The sequence below is a fragment of the Brachionichthys hirsutus genome, chromosome 11, assembly GCF_040956055.1.
Source record: "Brachionichthys hirsutus isolate HB-005 chromosome 11, CSIRO-AGI_Bhir_v1, whole genome shotgun sequence".
Classification (NCBI taxonomy): Eukaryota; Metazoa; Chordata; class Actinopteri; order Lophiiformes; family Brachionichthyidae; genus Brachionichthys; species Brachionichthys hirsutus.
The window spans coordinates 9889256-9909211 of NC_090907.1; the positions used below are offsets into that span (position 1 = coordinate 9889256).

Consider the following 19956-nt stretch of genomic DNA (forward strand, 5'->3'; position numbering starts at 1 on the left):
TACTTACATTACCACAACAAAATAACCACAGACACACACACACACACACACTCAATCACACAATCCCTGTTGAACCAATACATTCATTAATTTCATTACATTTCATTTCATTTTCTAACCGCTTATTCCGTTATTCATTAATTTATTGTTGGAAATTTAATTTCAACTTGCAAACACACACAAAATGTGTCTGTTCACAATAATATAATACAATAAGTATGTGATTATTTGTTTTCATGCATGCCTGTTTCTTTCTTCACTGAGGTTGGGTCAGGGTAAACAGCGACTGGTAATTTTTTTCTGGGTTTGCTGCCCTCTGTCGGGCCATCTTCATAATTGAAGGAAGAAGAAAAATGTCTAATTAAATATCCCAGATTTATCAGATAAATTGACATTAAATATTGAATTCAATGGTGATAGGTACATATTTATTTATATATCAGTTATTTTCTGTAACTGCTTATCCTGGGTATAGAGAATAAGCAGGGGGCTGGAGAGTCCATTCACACTCACATTTATGCCGAAGGTCAATTTATAGTCTCTAATTCACCTCTCCTGCGTGTTTCTGGAGGTGGGACAAAGTCAGAAAACTTGGAGACATGGGGAGAGTATACAAAGTCCACACAGAAAAGTCCCAGGTAGTGATGCATGCTATGTGTACTGTACACACACACACAAACGTCCCATGGGGGTGGTGTGTGTCTTCCTGCAGTACTTCAGCTGTTCCTGGAACTGCACAGATCTCAGATGTTGCTGGAGCCACTGTTCCAGTTTGGGGTTACGGTGCCTTAAGCCCTGAACTCCACTGGAACCACTACGGAGTTCATGTCCTCGGCACTTCGTCCCAGTCATGCTCCTTCGGAACCTATTGCTTTTTTTTTTTTTTTTTATGTTTGAATGCTCCTTCGGGCTCTTTCTCCCTGATGTTACTCTCTGCTGGGATTGCTACATAATCTACAACCACGATGTCTGCTGGGATAGCCAGTCTGGGATTCCTACTAGTTCTTCCTCACTCGGAACAGTGCCTCCCACCATGGACTTGTGACAGTGTATACTATCTTAGCTATGATCGTACACCCTGACATGTCATGTAAACTCCCACAGTGCTCTGTGTGTCATCTTGGAGAGGGATCACTCTTATCCTGGCCACCACCTCAACCTCTCTCTCTCTCTCTCTCTCTCTCTCACACACACACACACACACACACATGCAATGCACAATTAGTTTTACTCAAGCAGAAACCACCACATGAATCATCGTGGAGGTGATTCAGCAGAAGTGAGTCATCAGTATTTTACTCAGACAAAATGAAACTTGCATTTGATCACGTGACAGATACTTAAAAAGCTGTATGGAATAATAATGTGTGCCTTGGAATTTTCCTATAATAAATTTAGCCTAACTAGTAAATCTCTATTATAGCGTTTATTCAATCTAATTAATGGGCAGAAGTCAGCACGTATTAAATCGTTAAGATAAAATAAATAAAAAAATAAAAAATCACTTTTTTATATAAATAATCCTAACATCCTCTCATGTGTCCGAATACACGAATCCTACTATGTCGATGCCAGAACCTGCCCCTTATGGCTCGACCTCTTACCTTACAACCAACCCAAATAACCACGAAAGCTAAATCTAGCCAATCAGACGCAGAGTAGGGCGGGACATCCCTTTACCGTAGTAGGTTTCTGATTGAATACACCTGCGGCAGGTAAACAGGAAGTTTGCTACAAGTTCGGTAGAGACCTGCCCGCAGAAACCCTCCCGGAGAAAAAAAAAAGTCCGTCTGGTTGTTCGTCTCGGGCGGCGTATTGAGATTTACCTACACCGCGGCGAAGTGGTTTTTGTAACACTATGTCTGCGGGACTTCTGCTATAATCCGTTTATAGATCTGGTCGCGCGCGCGCGCACAGGTGGAACTTCCGGACGAACAGGAGTCGTCTCTGTGCGGCCCGCAGGTTCTCCTGTTCGCTTCATTAGAAGCCAAAAGTCAAGGACAACCCGGGACGAGTGGACACTGTCTCCCTGATGGACTACATGGACAGGGGACTGAGGTACACTCCCAAGACGGTAAGGAACCCCCCCCCCCCCCAACCCACCCAACCCGGCCGTGGGGTGGCGCTGTTTCATCCTGAAGGCTTCCAGCTGCAGCTTCTTGACATGTTTGGGTCAGAGTGGATAAATAATGACACAGAAAATAATAATAATAATAATAATAACTGCAAAGTAAATGATCCCGAGATGCGTCTCTCACTGAGGGACAAAGAAGTCCACCGCTTGGACGCTGAGAAAATGACCAGTCGGGTTCTTGTTTGTGTTGATTTAGTATATATTTGCTGAGCTTAATCTGAACATGTTATGCACAATGCTCAAAATGAAACGTATTTCCTTTTCATCTAGCTAAAGATCGCAGATTATTATTATTATAGGCGGCGTTCTGTCATGCATCCCCCCCCAGAAAGCAGTGCAATGGAAAATAATGTCTAGAGAAATAAAAATCGCTGGGATGTCTGACATGAAAGCATCAGTGAAGGACTTTGAAGGTCAATGCCGGAATTATTCCAGGTTCCTCTGTCCTGTTCTGACTTGTTCCCCCCCCCTGCATACTTTACATCCATTCCAAATAACGCATAGCATCACAGCAGGGTGATGAATACAATACAGCAGGGAAACATAAATGGCTGTTCTCTGTTTTAAGGAATCGCTGATTTGGAATACTTCAGACATTGTCACCGAGCTTAAATTACATACAGTGATGTGAATGAATGAAGCGTGTTGTTTAATAAACAGCCATACGTTAAGTAGGAATATCGATTCCACAGACTCTGCAGTTATCTTGAACTAAATATTTAGAGGACACGTGCAGAACTCGCTCTTTAGGACATTTTGGCCGGGCGCTACAGTTTAATGCTTCCTGCGTCATGTTTACGCAATGGAATGGATTGCCATTGGTTCATCCAGCAGTTGGTGGCGTTATTGCTCCGTACTAATAAAGAGGAAAATTGAGCAAGGATTTTTCGGGAATTTTATAAATATTACGAAACTTCGAAGAAAAACTTCTCAGATGATTTTAAAAGGGTTAGTTCAGGAAGTACAGTTCCAGTTTCCAAGGGCAATCCAACATTTGCATTACGATGCAGCCGGCACTCGGAGGAACTTGTTCAACTTTGGATCGAGTTGCTTGCGTCGAGCAGGTTTGGCAGGGTTCTGCACGGTGAAACCTTCGTACTCCCTCCCCCGCTCGGCCTCGCCTCCTAAAGGTAACCACAGTGTTGTGACTCACGCAAATTCCCTTCCTGATTGTCAACAGTGCTGGAGTCAAATGAGTCAATATATATACAAGCAGATATTGATTGAATGATTTGTTCTGATTTTGACCGTGAATATCTACAACTAAAACTAATTATATACGTACTTGTGTATCATATTTCTAAGTGTAATGGCACCGCTGCTCTGGATTAGACCAAAGGTTAAACCGAGCAAGTACCTTGCTGCTGTCACTTATCTTTAGTTGATCATATACTTTTGTTGTAAAAAGATGAGACAGAAACGTTTATTCTCACTCAACAACCTAATTCAACTGTGTCAAGGGGGTGGGGGGGTGGGGGGGGGCATCCTGGGGGCACGGCATCATTTCCAAAATAATGTTTTTATTTTGTGGAGGGTTTTTGTTAGCTGAAAAATGAGCTCTTCAGATTTATGTCCTGATCATGATTTTGTCCTCACCACCTGTCTTCCAGGACAAAGACTGGGATACTTCTGTCCAGTTCCTGCCGGCAACGGACAACAAAAAACTTGAGAAGAAAAAGGGTCCAGGAAAAGTTGGGGCGGTGATCGGTGTATTGATCTTTGCTGCTGTTGTCGCGCTCATGACTGGACTGCTGGTCTGGCATTTCCACTGTAAGAACAGCGTCTTTATTATTTATTGACGAGATTAACATGATGTAATAATAAACTGCAATGAAAAGGATAGAAACTTCAAAGTATTCACATCATTATAGACATGAACATTAATAATCCAGGAGGCAATCTCTGTGATCAGATTTACAGATTGTGTTCAAGTTCAGTCTTATTTAAATTGTATCAGGATAATAATCCATAAAGGGTATTTTTGCCCATTGTTATTAATTCTTAGAAATATTTGATTCCCATTCAATGATTTGTGTTTCTGAAACATTTCATTCAAATTTGTTTTTAATTTTGATGTTGGTAAAATATACTGATCAAAAGAAAGATATATTTTTTTACCCATTTTAAGTTACCTCCTGTTAAAATCAACTCAAATGTTCAAGTTAGGCTTTCGTGAGGCAATATTTGCACATGTAAATGCTGAAAACGACGAGAGAGAGCTGCCACATCCATTGACACGGGTACACCTAGGAGGTTTCCAACTTTACGACTCCAAACAGTGATGTATACATACAAAAGATAAAAAGCAATCAAAGCTTAAAGCACAAGAAGCATAACAAAGCAAAAAGTCGAGTTGTGTCAGATTCATTCTCCCGTTCCGTTTTGCCTTTGTGATCCTGCAGTCCGTAAGGATGTGAGGACCAAGAAGATGTTCTCTGGCTCCATAAGGATCACCAACCAGGTGTTTGAGGACGCATATGAGAACTCCAACAGCTCCGAGTTCAAAGCTCTGGCCAAGCAGGTGACGACACAGGTAAGACCCCCGCCCGGTGAAGCGCTTCCGCCTCTGTGTCAACGGTTACTTGTTGCTCTTTCCAAATGGCTTTCGTTCATGTTCTCGCAGCTGAAAGCCATCTACTCCAAAAGTCCACAGTTGGCCAAATACTATGTTGGTTCTACAGTTCAAGCTTTCAGGTGAGGAAGTGCAGTTGCTGTTGGAATTCTTTTATCGCAATGTTTCTTGGATATGCTCTACAGTTAGGAAAACACTGCTTATAATGAATGTTTTTTACTTTTCAAATTTAACCTTTATTTAACCAGGTAAGTTAATTGAGAATTGTTTGATGATGATGATGATGAATATATTTATTAGATAGAAAGTTAGAGCAGTACAAGTACAGTCAAACATCCTGTCTAAGAGGAGCATTTTTTAAAAAGCCCTTGCGATCAGCAAAACAAAATAAGTCAGAAAGAAAATACGGATGTTAAAGTGTGTAAGAATTTTTTTACGTCGGGAGAAATTATTTGTAAATATAGTACAATATAAACAGATTTGGTTAATTAATTCAGTCATATTTGTTTTGATTAGCATTTCAAAAACCAAATTAAATAGAATTGACAAGAAAACTAGGCTGCTGTTCAAAGAACGACGATTGTCCTTTGTTTGGATGCTTTCATCTATTAGTGTTTCATATTTATAACACAAATCTTGTCGATTTTTCAGAGGATCTCTTGTAACAAAAATAGATGGGCTTTTCTCTTCAGTGTGTTATTTCAGTCTTCTTTGCATCAGGCAGCAACAGAAACCCAAAGCATAGAACGGGGTCACCAAAGGCTAGTCTGTTGGCCATATATGGATGAAGGCGATAATCCTGCAGATTAACATCGAGTATTTAACCTAAGACCAAGTGTTGGTGCTTCACTTTCCTCCACGCCCATACTCTCATTGCTCCCAGTGAAGGCAGTGTTGTTGCCTACTACCTGTCTGAGTTCAACGTCCCTGTGGGCCAAGAGGCAGCTGTTGACAACGCTGTATCTTCCATGGACAAGCTTATAGACAAGGAGCAGCGAGGCTTGTTCAGAACCAGCAATGCTCTGGTTCTTGAGAAGTCAAGATCTTCAGGTAGAGTCAAAGCTTCTCCCCGCCGTACTGCTGCCCTTTGTGAAACCACAGTGCTGTTTCTGTGCAGATTCAAGTTCTCTCTGGTTGTAAATGAATGTCTAAATTATGTCCATGTTGTATTTCACAGCGCTTGATCCACGCTATTTTTCAACATCGTTCACCAGTAAGTGCACAATTTTCACATCATTCTTTTTTATACTGAAGTTATTTTCTTTAAAAAAAAATCATGAATGATTTAATCATATTCCTGCACATCATTTGATTAGATCTTCATTGTAACTTATTTTCTATTTATCCAGTGTTTCTTCATTTCCTGAAAATGTTGTCTTGAGGCAGGGATCACGTTTTTATACATTCATGCCTCTTCGGTGTAAATATTAACGTAATGGTGGCAGAATGAGATTGTAATGCACATTCAGTCCTGTGGCCCCGATTTACTCAATGGACGTGATCACCATCCAAAATCATTGTTTCTGTCTCAGGATTTTTAAGCTTCGACATTCACACAAAGAGCAACCAAAAGCAGCAAATGCAGTCTCCAGGCTTCCCTGACCGGCCGTACGGCCCCAGCACCTTCATCCAGTGGACCCTGAGAGCCGACCGGGACTTTGTCATCAAGCTTGAATTTGACACCATGAATCTGGAAGAGAATTGCAAGAACGACTTTGTCAAAATCTATGACTCCCTAGTGGCCATTGAGGACCTCGCGATGGAAGAGTGAGTTTGCCTCGTTCCTTATATAAAGTTAAGCGTATAAATGGACTCGTCAGCTTTGGATATTGAGGACTTATTCTTGTGTATCAGGCCCTCTGCTGGTCAGATTCTGCTCTACTGTACATAAACACGCAGTCGTAACACTTGCATGATGGCGTTTTATGCCAAATCTAAATTTTCACTTGAAAATGCAATTGCTCGCACCAAACTCAAGGATGACACGCAAGCAGAAAGTAACCAGCATTCTGTGTGTCTGTTACCGTTGGATCAAAGACATCTCAAGTGGATTGTTTTCCACGGGCTGTGTCTGATTTTGATTCTACAAAGAGATCGTTGATGAAAATTCTTTTCGGCAGGATGTGTGGGTACTACTCACCCAGTGAGCCCTTGACCTTTACGTCGGTTGGTAATGTCATGATGGTGACGATGGCTACTAATGACAAGAAGAACTACCCCGGTTTCAGAGCGCAAGTTTCACAAGTCCCACGGAGAAGTAAGTGGCTCGACTCATTTTTAGCTGAGTCCTGATTGGACCTTTTGTTATGAGTCAGAAATACTTGGCATTTAGTCCAATTCTAATATTATTTTTAAACAGGTATGCAATGTGGTGGCAAGCTGACGGGTCAAAAAGGGACCTTCTCTTCCCCCAATTTTCCAAATTACTACCCGTCTCAGTCTTCGTGTCAGTGGTCCATCCAGGTGAGAGCGCTCTTATCATGCTTCACACTGGCGTCCATCATTCATTGCCTCTGTATTTATGGTGACTTGAATACATCGTCATGTTTATTGTCCGTCTGGGTGGAAGTTTGTCTTTAGCTCACCAAAAAAAAAAAGACGAAAAATAAATAAAGCAACAATAAATGCTCTAAAAAAATACTTAAATTAAACCTCGGTTTTTCTTCATCTCTGTTACTAAGGTCCCTGCTGGTATGGCAGTGAAGGTGACATTCAATAAGTTCCTTTTGTCTGAGCCTGGGCAGGAAAACAGCAACGACTGCAAGAAAGACTACGTAGCAGTCAATGGGAAAAAGTGAGTCTGAGCTTTGGTATCTACAAAACGCATGAGGATTGTATGGCAGCAGGAATGTCCTTGGCTGTGTATGTCACCCTCAGGTTCTGTGGAGAACAGCCTGATGGGACGGTGAGCGAAACCAGCAACTCCAACACAATGAGCGTGACGTTTTACTCCGATTCTTCCTACGTGGACCGAGGTTTTTCTGCAGAGTTTGAGGCCATCGACAAGAAGGACCGTAAGGCGCTCCCTTTCTTGAAAAAGGACTCGTTTGTTAACATTAGGAAAGTGCATCTCACGTTATCTGTGTTATTTGCAGCTTGTCCACAGAAGTTCACGTGCAAAAATCAGCGCTGTATCAAGTCAGCGCTCGCGTGTGACGGCTGGGATGACTGTGGAGACATGAGTGATGAGTTAAACTGCAGTAAGCGCCATGGATTTTAGCTACTTTATCTAATTATTATCATTGTAAGCACACCAGCTAAATTCAGCTGTTTCTTTTACAGAGTGTGATGCAAGGTCTATTACTTGTAAAAATAAACTGTGTAAGCCCAGGTACTTCAAATGTGATAGTGTTGATGATTGCGGAGACGAGACGGACGAGCTGAACTGTGGTAAGATGCGTTTTCCTTCATGCAGCACATTTACTCAAGCATTGAAAGGGTCACGATGAGTTTTCTCATAGCTGCTGCATATTTACTGCTTTTCTTTTTTTAAGACGGATGTGGAACTGGACAAGTGACGTGTAAAAATACAAAATGCGTTTCTGAGAAGAAACGCTGTGACGGCAGGGATGACTGTGGAGATGGGTCCGATGAGCTCAACTGTGGTAACACTAGTCTTAAATGTTTCTTAAACTGCAAAGTCTTTTGAATTTAAATAGTTGTTCTGTATTTTTGTGGAAAAAAATTAAACCGCAAAAGAATCAGCTCATTACAGAAATTGCAAACATACAAGAGCTGGGGAACAATGTAAAGCATTTATCAACTGAAAGGCCAGATTTTTATTTTGTTTTTTTTGTCAGGAGTTGGTGGATTATATTAATTTAGATTCATCATCTACGTCTACATGACTCTGTTAGCTTGTTTTTTTCACCACAAGAGGAATGAATGCTGGAGTCTGTTTCACAGCTTGAATTTGATTGTTCTTCCTGCCCTCTTTTAGGCTCTCGTTCAAGCTGCCCTGCAAATGCATACAAATGTAAAAATAATAAATGTATCGACAAAATGATCCCAGAATGTGACGGAACAGCAGACTGTGATGATGGCTCTGACGAGGAGAACTGTGGTATGTGGTGTGCACCAAGGCTCAGCATGCAAATCAGACATTGTCTTCATCGTTATTGCACGCGAACGCTGATATCTCCGCTCACCGCTATTCTCTGCTGGCATCGTAACATGTTGGTTACAACAAGCCGGCCAATGACTGATTAGTTTCTTATCTTGCAGACTGTGGGAAGAGCATGTTCAAGACGTCCCGCATTGTGGGTGGTCAGGATGCAGAAAAAGGGGAGTTTCCCTGGCAAGTCAGCCTCCATGTAAAATCTTTTGGTCATGTGTGTGGAGCCTCCATCATCAGTCCACGCTGGCTGGTTACTGCTGCCCACTGTGTGCAGGACGACGACACGACAAGGTAGCATCTTCCTTCATCCTCTGTGTTTTCACTTGCTGCTAGATATAGAACTGAATGCTCCTGGGGGGGCGTCGCCTCAGTCCTTCTACCCTTCCATGTGTCCTTTTGCATTTGTGTGGCAGTTTAGACCTATTAAGAAAAGAGCAATGTTCATTTTTGAGGCTTTCTTAATATTCCTTCTTTGACACATTCTATATGTACACCAGGAAAGATACAAAATCTTTCAGTTTTTATCGGCACAAATTTATATTTAGCTCCAAACTGACTGCTAAACCCAGAGTTTACGTGGGTGACAGTTCTTCTCTTGGTAGTTCGTATTGTTAAACCTTACTGCATAATTCCAGAAATAATGTCAACGACATTGAATTCTCTTGATTTCTTTGAATTGGCCAAACCTTTCACATTTGCTGTTTGCATCAGGAATCACAAATGACTGTAATGGTTATCCAGCACTGAGAATGAATCTATCCACAGATTCTCCCAGCCCGAAACGTGGGAAGCTTACCTCGGCCTTCACATCCAGAGGAGTACTGAAAGTTCCGTGGTTAAGAAGAACCTGAAGCAGATCATACCCCACCCCAACTACAACTCATACACGTTTGACAATGATATCGCCCTGATGGAGTTGGAGAGTCCTGTCATCCTCTCGGACTACATCAGGCCAATCTGCTTACCGTCTTCCAAACAGAACTTTCCAGTTGGCAGTACAGTGTGGGTCACCGGGTGGGGAGCCACTCGAGAGGGAGGTGAGTCCTCACTAACTATAAGATGAGCTTTTGTCATTATTTTTTTTAAATGCTGAAATCCAAGTTTGAGCTGAATCTCTAAAAATGCCTGATGAATGGAAGCATAATAAAAACCAGTTACATGTTTTTGTTAGTTTTTTATTTTTCAGGTCATAGAAGTAGTTTATGGAATTAATAGCAGAAGTCTAGCCGTGATGCGTTTGCATCCCCTAGAGTAGACCCTAAATAAGGAGTCACCATATCGGTCCTGCTGACATGTATTTACTTATATAAATAAATATAACATAATTATATGTTTTATTCAAATGTACTTAATTTAAATGGTGATATATGATATTATGATTTTTTCACCTACTGGATTTGTATAATTTGCTAAAATATTTTAATTGCACATTATGAGCTCTGTCTCGTGTAGATGAGCTGCTTTAAGGAGACACACGTTTTTGATGAGGGAGGCCTGCTACTATACTGGAGGCCTTGTGACATGTACAGCCCCGACTGGATGACTTCATGTTTGAGTTGTTTGTTTTGTTTGTTATGCAGGATTTGCAGCAACAAAACTACAAAAGGCCCATGTCCGAATTATTAACTATGTAGTGTGTGACAAGCTGATGGGTGGGCAGCTCACAACTCGGATGTTATGTGCTGGAGTGCTTTCTGGAGGAGTTGATGCTTGCCAGGTAAGAATAGGAATTATTTTTCTGTCTTCTGAACAAAGGCTTTCTCCCAGTGTACAAAACATGAATATTTTATCAATAGACAGTTTTACCAGTTGGTTATAAATACAACATTCGGTTTTATTGTGGAGTTTAAACAATTTTAGACTATTTTTGGTTGTTTTGCAATTCGGACTGTTGGAGGAAAAGCTGTAGAAAGACAGACAGGGTTTGGATTGTGCTTTTTCCAGACCTCATGTGGTATAAGATCCTCTATGCTAACTCGTCCACCACCCGTGTACATCCTGTGATAGGGGGATTCCGGCGGTCCTCTGTCCAGTCCGGAAGGAGGTCGCATGTTCCTAGCAGGAGTGGTCAGTTGGGGGGATGGCTGTGCCCGAAGGAACAAACCTGGGATCTACACAACTGTCTCTCAATTTCGTGGCTGGATTAAACAAAATACGGGAGTGTAGGCCTTTCCACAGTGGTGACACAAGTCCAGGGATATGGACATGAACTCAAACCACAGAACACATATTTGGTTTAATAAAACAGTGGACTTGACCCCCAGTTCTCACTGTAGTATAGAATGTGCTGCATTTTATTTTCACTTGGATTTTTAATGAGAGTGGGGTTGATTAAATGTTTTTAAATGTAAATAGACATTTTATTTTTGTGTGTTTTATCTCTTATGCAGTTGGAGAACAATGTTATTTGCTTTTCAAGAATATTAAGCTTGGTTGTTACACCTATGATATGAACACCTTTATATTCGGTTGTCCTCTGTTTCATCGGTACTCATCAAATGACTTTCCCTCCACTTTTCCTTATTGTAAATTATATAAATTAAAACAAAATGGCAGCAAGCTCATTTTTTCCTACCTCCTATGGTTTGGTACCTTGTGCGTTATATTGTTGATTTTAGTCCAATAGAGATCCCTGGAAAATTTGACAAATGATTGCTCGCTTTAAAAGCTTTATCCTGTCCACTGGATGGCACTTCAGTTTGAGCTGCCATATTCACTTCTTCTTGCATCTCTCTGTGTTTCGGCACAATATCATTCAGTGCCTCATTTAAATTTTTTGTCAAAACTGTAAATGTATATTTTCTAGCAGATGTTTTTAAATAAAAACGATATTCTTACATAACCCCTAATTCCTTATTTGTATATGCTCATACACTGACGTGATTGATCTGGTAGAAATTGCAAATGTAGAATTCTGACTTTTTAACAAAAAGCGATACTCAATCTGGACCAGACACAAATCATCCTTTATTTTTATTTTTTTTCAGAAATGTCTCTTATTACATTATTTCTTTGAAAAAACGTAAATTAACGTACGCAAACTGTATCGTGTGAAAGAAGGGCGCATGTTTTGGTCAAAAATCCTTTCATTTCCTTTTACCGCGTTGAAGTTGAATCCCTGCTTCTATGACGTCATGCTTACAGCGGATGACGATTTCCGGTTTAAGAGCGGAACGTTTGTTCACACCGGAACGAAGACGAATATACTTCCGGAAACATTTTAAGAACGGAACGGAAACTGTCCCACCGTATTGTTGTCCCCCCCCGGTCCTTGTAGTAACTATGAACGCGTTTTTGTTCCTTTTCTTACTGCGTTGAAACCATTTTAACATCTCGTTGCTTCAGTCTCTATTAATTTAATTTAATTTAGCGGCATTAGTTACATTCGTAATGCTGATGGTGGTTTTAGGTGAAGTTCGGTGACGTAACCTCAGACGATATGGACCCAGACAGGAGGCGAGACGGTCGGAGTTGGGACTGGGACAGCCCGCGGTGCCGAGCGCAACTGGACGAGATGTTTTTCCGCCAGCAGGACTACGTCCAGGCGGGCAGCCCGGAGCACAGGGAGTTCTGGGCTTTCTTTGACCGCTTCCAGAGGTTTAAAACCAAAAGAGACATGTCTGGGTCCGGAGCCGGTCGGAACCAGGACGCCGAGGAAGGGAGACGCCAGAGGAAGGTTGGAGAAGGACAAGTAGACCTCGACCTTCCCAGAGAGTATGACGCTCGCTACCGGATCAATGTGTCCGTGTGCACCGGGGACATCGAGGAGCGTTTGGGGAAGTCGGAGTCCAGAAGCGCAAAGAGAACATCCGGTCCAGGCAGGCAGGAGGTCCAGGACTGCCGCCTGGCTCTCCTGCATTTCCTGGATTTCAGTCAGAGGCAGAGCTTCGGCAAACTGGCAAAGCTGCGTCGGGAGCAAAAAAGCCTTCCCATCTTCCAGTATCGGGAGCGGATGGTGCAGCTGGTCCGGCTGCACCCCGTGGTCGTGGTGGCGGGGGACACCGGCTGTGGGAAGTCCACGCAGGTGCCTCAGTACCTCCTCTCGGCTGGCTTCAGCCACATCGCCTGCACGCAGCCTCGACGCATCGCCTGCATATCCCTCGCGAAGCGGGTCAGCTTCGAGAGCCTCAACCAGTTCGGCTCGAAGGTCTGCAGCCGTCCCCTCGAGCAAATATGTGAGACCGTGATCGGCTGCTTCTGAATGCACCTCTGGCGTGTTTTGCAGGTCGGGCACCAGATTCGCTTTGAGACCAGCCGCACCGCGGCCACGAAGCTGCTGTTCCTGACTGAGGGGCTGCTGCTGCGACACATCCAGCAGGACCGGACCCTGGCTCAGTACCAGGTGGTGATCGTGGACGAGGTCCACGAGAGACACCTCCACTGCGACTTCCTCCTCGGTGTCCTCCGGTCTCTGGTGGCTGACAGGCCGGATCTTCGTCTCGTACTCATGTCAGCCACCATTAACATCAAACTTTTCTCCGAGTATTTCGGCGGTGCTCCTGTGCTGCAGGTGCCGGGCAGACTTTTCCCCATACAGGTGAGGAGGAGACGGCAACGGTCACATGACTCGATAGAAGAAGATGTCTTTGTGGAAATGCGTTTGAGCTGTTGACGTTGCTTTCTTTACGACTGAGATTAATGGACTCCTCTTGTTTTTTGTAAATTAATAAAAGAAGCAATAAATCTTTACAGTAAATGTGTTTATTAGTTTAGTAGGTTCTTGGGGTTTAAGTAGTCTGTCTGTATTTACACATTATAATTTTCCATCTATATTAAAAACATTAAATTTATTAGCATCTTCAAAAATGAACATTTTCTGTGTTTTAGTAACTTTTAGAATTTGATTAATACTTTTCTTTTCCGTCTCTTTGCTGTACTAAGGTGACATACCAGCCCATTCCGTCTGAGGAACAGGCCTCGCGCTCCGAGAAACTCGACCCCAGACCGTACCTCCGCATCTTGCAGGGCATCGATCAGCGTTACCCTCCCGAAGAGCGCGGAGACCTGCTCCTCTTCCTCAGCGGCCTGGCGGAGATCTCCGCCGTCCAGGAAGCCTGCCAGGTTTATGCCACGCATACGAGTCGTTGGATCGTCTTGCCGCTGCACAGCACCCTCTCACTCGCCCAGCAGGACAAGGTGCGGTCACCTTCCCTTTGGGTTAGAGGACAAACTAATTCAATTTCGCTCTGAGTTTTCATGTCTCTCGTGTTATTCTTCAGGTGTTTGACGTGTCTCCTCCCGGGGTGAGAAAGTGCATCATCTCTACCAATATTGCTGAGACCTCAGTTACCATTGATGGGGTGCGCTTTGTTGTAGACTCGGGTACGAAACGCTTATTTCATTTATTAAATATGACAGCTCTAATATGGTGGAGACAAAATCAAAAAAAAAAAAATTACTTCAATCCTCAAGATCTGAAAAATACAAAATCTCTCATGCTGAAATGTTCTTAGAAAATATTTATACAATTTTTTATTTTCTTTTAATCTAACAAAAAAGGCCAATCAATGAAATATGGCACAATAAATTGATGACATTCTCGTTTATTTTGTAGGAAAGGTAAAGGAGATGAGTTTCGATCCGAAGGCCAAGATGCAACGTCTGCAGGAGTTCTGGATCAGCCGAGCCAGCTCCGAGCAGAGGAAGGGCCGAGCCGGTCGTACGGGTCCGGGCGTGTGCTACCGCCTGTACTCCGAGTCGGATTACGATGCCTTTGCACCTTATCCGGTCCCAGAAATCCACAGAGTGGCTCTCGACTCCCTCATTCTCCAGGTAACAACATCCTGCGGAAAACCAGACCAACGCTGCTTATAAATGTTCAGTCTCTATCTACACAATGTTCTTCTTGCAGATGAAAAGCATGTGCCTCGGAGATCCGCTCTCTTTTATCTTCATCGATCCTCCCCCAGCTGCCAGTATTCAGACTGCGGTCACATATCTGAAGGAGCAGGGCGCACTCGACCGGCACAGTGAATTGACCTCTATTGGAAGTTTGCTGGCACAGCTGCCTGTGGATGTGGTCATCGGTAAGATGTCCGATATTGTATTTAATTATATTTCATACCTTACCAAGCAAAAATGGAGCAGGGATGGAAAAGGAATGGGTTCCGTCTGTTTGTCTATGTTTATGTCACGATTCCTTTTTAGCAATTTTATAATTTTTCGGTCTGACAGCAGAGCAAAATAAACCGCTAAATGGTACGATTATCTTCAAAAAAAACACATGTTCAGGCTTGGTGTGGTTCACTTGAAGTACTTTGTTGTGTTAGCGTTAAGCAGAAGCCGGATGTGTTCGTGCTCATCCAGGGAAGATGCTGGTGTTGGGCTCCTTGTTCAACTTGGTGGAGCCCATCCTGACGGTGGCGGCAGCCCTCAGCGTTCAGTCGCCTTTCCTGCGCAGCTCGCAGCAAAACCCAGACTGTGCCACTGCCCGCCAGCCCCTGCACAGCAACCAGGGAGACCCCTTCACTCTGTTGAACACCTTCAATGCCTGGGTGCAGGTCAGTAAGGGCGAGATCACGCGACAACGGGCTGTCATTGTACTCTGAACGTGTTCCGCTTTGGCCGACAGATAAAGGGAGAGCGAGGCGGCGGCTCCAGGAAGTGGTGCAGGAGGAGAGGCCTGGAGGAGCAGCGACTTTATGAGATGGTCAACCTGCGTAGACAGTTCAAGGCAGGTTCCGAACACAATAGTTCCCAGAATGGATTGCTGCTTCTCTCTTATCTTTGAACACTGACGACGTCGGCCCGGTCTGGTTAACAGGAGCTGCTGAGGAGCCACGGCCTGCTTGGATCTGAGAACGGCGCCTCCTCCGGCGATGACCGCAAGAAGCGAAGGGAGGCGCTAACAGAAAGGAGGAAGCTGCATCAGCTGAAGAGATCTCATGAGCAGCAGGAGAGCAGCAAACGTAAAGTCCTGAAGCTGAACGAAGGCCAGGACGGAGAGTTCTCATCGGGATCGGGCGGCGAGGAAGCGGGCCGAGGCAAGAGGGAGAAGAAGGAATCGGGGCAGCGCGTGGACATACAGGTGGGCTCGGGTTAGCGTCGCGTCATAGCGCGCTAGTAGCGCGGCTCATCGTTCCCTCTGCTTCGCAAACAGGACGTGAAGTTCCAGTTGCGTCACAACATGTCAGAGCTGCAGGACGTGGTCAGTGTCAGCCAGGACTTGTCCCACCGCCAGCAGGCTTTGCTCAAGCTTCTGATTTGCAGAGGCCTCTACCCTCAGCTAGCACTGCCTGATGAACACAACACCACCCGCAAGGACTCTGATCAGGTCGTTACAGTTAGCTACATATGTGATGGTGGGGGGGGGGGGGGGGGGGCACTGTGTCAGTAAACCAAAAAATGACACAGGATGAAATATTGTACTTGAATCTGTCTGGTTTGGCTTTCTGTAGGTGTTTCACACAAAGAACAAGCAGGGAGTGGTGATCCACCCGACCAGCGTGTTTGCCAGCGACCCAGAGGTTTTACAAGTGCCTGAGAATGACAACAGAGATGCAGGTTAAAGCCTCCATTCGTGTATTCTGTGGAGACTTGCTTTCATTTTCATTTAATTAACGTCTAGTTTGTTTCATTTCTTTTTATTTTGAATGTGAAGTACGGATAAAAGAAGACATACAAGAAAACATTCAAAGCAGTGTCTGAAGAGGATTAGGTAGAAGTTTTAAACGTACGTGTCCCGGCCGCGTTCCCAAATTGCCGTTTACAACTAAGGATAATCATGTCATTTCTGCCACATTTACTTCCAGTCCAGGTTAACTTATACAAAGACCAACGAGGGTCAACCCATTCCACAGATGCAGCTCACACACTGCTAGACACAAACATGTTTTTAAAACATACTATGTGTCACAAATAGTCTTGACCAAGGGTCAGACAACTAGCGAGGCACAGACATACAAGCCACGACAGTAAATTGTTCACTAACAGCTCACATTTGATTTCTTAGTAATGCGAAGCACTGACTAGACTATTAGTGTTCTACTTACCAGAAAGTGTTCTTTGTTTAATAACTTTCTTTTACTTTGAAAAGGCAACATCTGTTGCACTGCTTTTATTCGTTTATAATGACGCTTCTGAAATTCAGGTCATTTTAGCAAAAGCAGTTTTTTTTCTTCTCGTTGCATCGAAAATATTTCTTTCAGCTCATTCTTCACTAAATAGGAGTGGAAGTAATATTAATTAATTATTGGAAGTAATACTCGTGATACATCTACGTCTATTAACTCATGTGTCTTCCGCTCATTTGCACGTATCTTGTAGGATGTCTCATCTGTCTCTCCTTCTTTGTCTCTGTTTCCTGCCTGAAGGTCCAGAGAGCAGGGACAGCAGCAGACACCAGCTGCTGGCTTTCGTCACTCTGTTGGAGACCAACAAGCCATATTTGACCAACTGTGTGCGAGTTCCTGCCCTGCAAGTCAGTACCAGATGTGGGAAAACGAAACCCCTAAATTGCTATTTTTTTTTAATTCTCTTGATTTAACCCTATTAAAAATCAGTATTATGTGAGAGCAACCTTCCATATGTTTATGCTAAATCTGTGTCCTAATGTTGATCTGAATACTTTAGTCAGATTCACTATCAATTCTCTGATTTCGATGATTATTCTGTAACAGCAAGTGTTTTGCTGAAAGATGTGATGGGATTGATATTACCGTACTTCCGTTTTAAGCTTTTTTTTTTATTGTTGATTTCATGCATATTATTATAATACCTATTTTCCTACATTTTTGTGATAGCGCAGTGTGGAAATATAAGAATGATTCTCACTGGAATTATTTTTGTGTACTTGCAGTTATGATATATATTGATTATGTAAAATCTAAAATGTGTCCTTGTATCTTCATGTATTCTTTAATCGTCGCTGACTCGTCAGATCCATTTGAATTCTCTGTGAATCTGCATGTGATCTATAGACGGTGCTGCTGGTCGCGAACTCTGTGGACAGTAACGCCGACTGTACTCGTTTGGTGGTGGATGGCTGGCTGGAGCTGCAGCTCGGGGAGCCAGAGGAGGCTCTGAATGTTCTTTCCACAGCTCTTACCCTGAGAGCTGAGTGGGAGCGACTCCTGTTAGCCCAGCTGGGAAATGGTTCAACAGGGGGATCGGCAGTTCAGGGAGTGTCCCGCAGAGTCATGGAGAAGCTGAGCGATGGCCTGGTCCGCTACCTGGTCCACACCGAGGTAGGGGTGCAGCTCCGACCTGCCGCTGCTACCATGACGACACCAAACAAATAATAATGCAAATAATTAGGTCACAAAATTTAAAACCGTTTTTAAACAGTTGTCTCAGGCAGTGGGTGAGTTTTTAATGTTCTATTGATTTATGAAGTCTAGATCAAACTTGAATCTTTTTTTACATACGTCACTATGAAAGTAAATAAAGCTCGGTGCAAGAGAAAATTCCACTGGGTAAGAAATTACAGGTACTGATGGAATCGTTTAAAATGATTGTTTTGAAAAAAAAATAATTACGTTAAATAAAATACAAAACGATGAATAGCTACTGTCTTTTTGGATTGTTGTTTAATTCTATTTTCCAGACATTCTCCGAGAGTAATTTGCTCATTCATCTTTCATCAATCTCATTAATGGACTCTCTCTTTACCTTCTGGGCACTGTGTAACCTCCAGGTCAGTTACAGCCTACGCCGGCTCGCAGCTCTCCAGTCCCAGAACCTTTACATTGGTCCTCAGCCCGAGTCCAAGCTGTCTCCGGATCTAAACCAGCTGCTCCCAGGAGCTGAGGTCAAGCCGGACCCCATTAAAGGAGGCCTTTGGGTCACCAGCTTCTTCACCTACAACTGTCTGGCTGTGAGTCCAGCTGAAACGTACTCTTTTATAGTTTCAAAGTAAGGAAAAATAAACAATCAATTGGAAGCCAGGTCTTCCCATGTTTGAATATGAAATCCCCTATCTCAGTTTTTTTCTGTGAAATATTGGTGATATATTTTTATCACCAATTTTGAAACCAATGCCTTCCTCTGCCACTTCAATCTAAGAAAAGCCACATTTCCATGTCTTTCAAGAGGATCCCTGTCACAAATACATTTTCTTTTCGTACCCCCCCCCCCCCCCACTTGTTTACACCAATGCAGACATCGTCTCAGATTCAATGTAACTTTTGTGCTCAAAATTGTTTCAAATCATCATCTTCCAAAAGAACAATCAGCATTAAGATGTTATGTCAGAAGGGAAAGGGCTTTACTTTGGAGTTTTATGTTGCCCCAGCAACCGAACAGAGCTGCTGGACATTAAAGGACTGGCTTCAGCTTCAGCAGATCAGCTACCAGGTTTTAAGTAGTGTGGAAATCTATGAAGTAAATAGGAACAAGAAGACATATTTCCTTAAATACGGTACATAAAAGTTAACATTCAAAACAGAATTAATCCACTAATTAAGGGTTTAATTCACTAACGGCACTTTTTAAACACTTGGACAAAAAAAAGACAACTGGAATTGTCAAATTCACCTTCCCTTCACAAACGCATCTTATATGAAATTGTATAAAAAAAATTCTTACACGTAACTAAAATATTAAGCGTCCATCAGCTCTGATGCTTCCACTGTGTTTATTTGCAGGACTCTACGAATCTGTACAGCGAGTGTTTACGTACTTTCTGGAGCTGCCCTAACTGTGACCTCTACCTGCCTTTAACGCCATTGGAACGCATGCAGCACGAGGCCTCCTGCAGGCCACCTGGGGAACAGCAGCACATGGAGGAAGGTCTGGATCGATATTTATCTTGGGTGTGAAAACATTGATCAGCTGACGTGATGCTTGGTGCCTGTAAGTTTGAAGGCTTGAGACTAATAGGAGGATGTTTGATCTTTTCAGAGCCAGAGGGTGGAAAGGCCGGCTGTTCAGTGTCCAGCCTCACCAGGGTTTATCACTGTGACGTCTGCGATGAAGACTTGACCCTCACCTCCACTGAGATTCTCAAACACAAAAGGCACCACATGTATTCCACCAAGTAAACGAGAAGAACTCTGTTCTGTCTAGAATACTTCATGGCACAATCTGTCAAATAAAGTTGCTTCTTTGATGTAACATTTGTGTCACTGGTTTCCCTCCTTTTTGTTTGTTTTTTTTATTCAATGGTCGCAGGATGTACCTGCTGCTTTCTGCAGA

At 43.2% G+C, this 19956-nt stretch overlaps 2 protein-coding genes across 2 annotated transcripts; both read left to right on the plus strand.

The window, feature by feature from the left end:
- Positions 1–2032: 2032 nt before the first annotated feature.
- On the plus strand, positions 2033–11658 carry st14a (ST14 transmembrane serine protease matriptase a). Its single transcript, XM_068745216.1, has 19 exons — positions 2033–2074; positions 3745–3904; positions 4537–4667; positions 4758–4828; positions 5590–5756; positions 5884–5919; positions 6239–6473; positions 6827–6963; positions 7066–7169; positions 7388–7500; positions 7584–7720; positions 7802–7906; positions 7989–8096; positions 8201–8311; positions 8647–8769; positions 8931–9114; positions 9589–9860; positions 10404–10540; positions 10831–11658. Exons 1-19 carry the CDS (start codon positions 2033–2035, stop codon positions 10987–10989), a joined length of 2532 nt encoding a protein of 843 aa, XP_068601317.1. The 3' UTR covers positions 10990–11658.
- A 604-nt stretch (positions 11659–12262) lies between these two features.
- On the plus strand, positions 12263–19856 carry dhx34 (DEAH (Asp-Glu-Ala-His) box polypeptide 34). The gene is made up of 16 exons (XM_068745585.1): positions 12263–12970; positions 13049–13360; positions 13705–13959; positions 14043–14145; positions 14378–14595; positions 14675–14849; positions 15130–15323; positions 15395–15496; positions 15587–15850; positions 15923–16096; positions 16221–16326; positions 17136–17242; positions 17742–18008; positions 18458–18637; positions 19407–19551; positions 19663–19856. The coding sequence occupies exons 1-16, from the start codon at positions 12263–12265 to the stop codon at positions 19800–19802; spliced, it is 3450 nt and encodes a 1149-aa protein (XP_068601686.1). The 3' UTR covers positions 19803–19856.
- Positions 19857–19956: the final 100 nt, after the last annotated feature.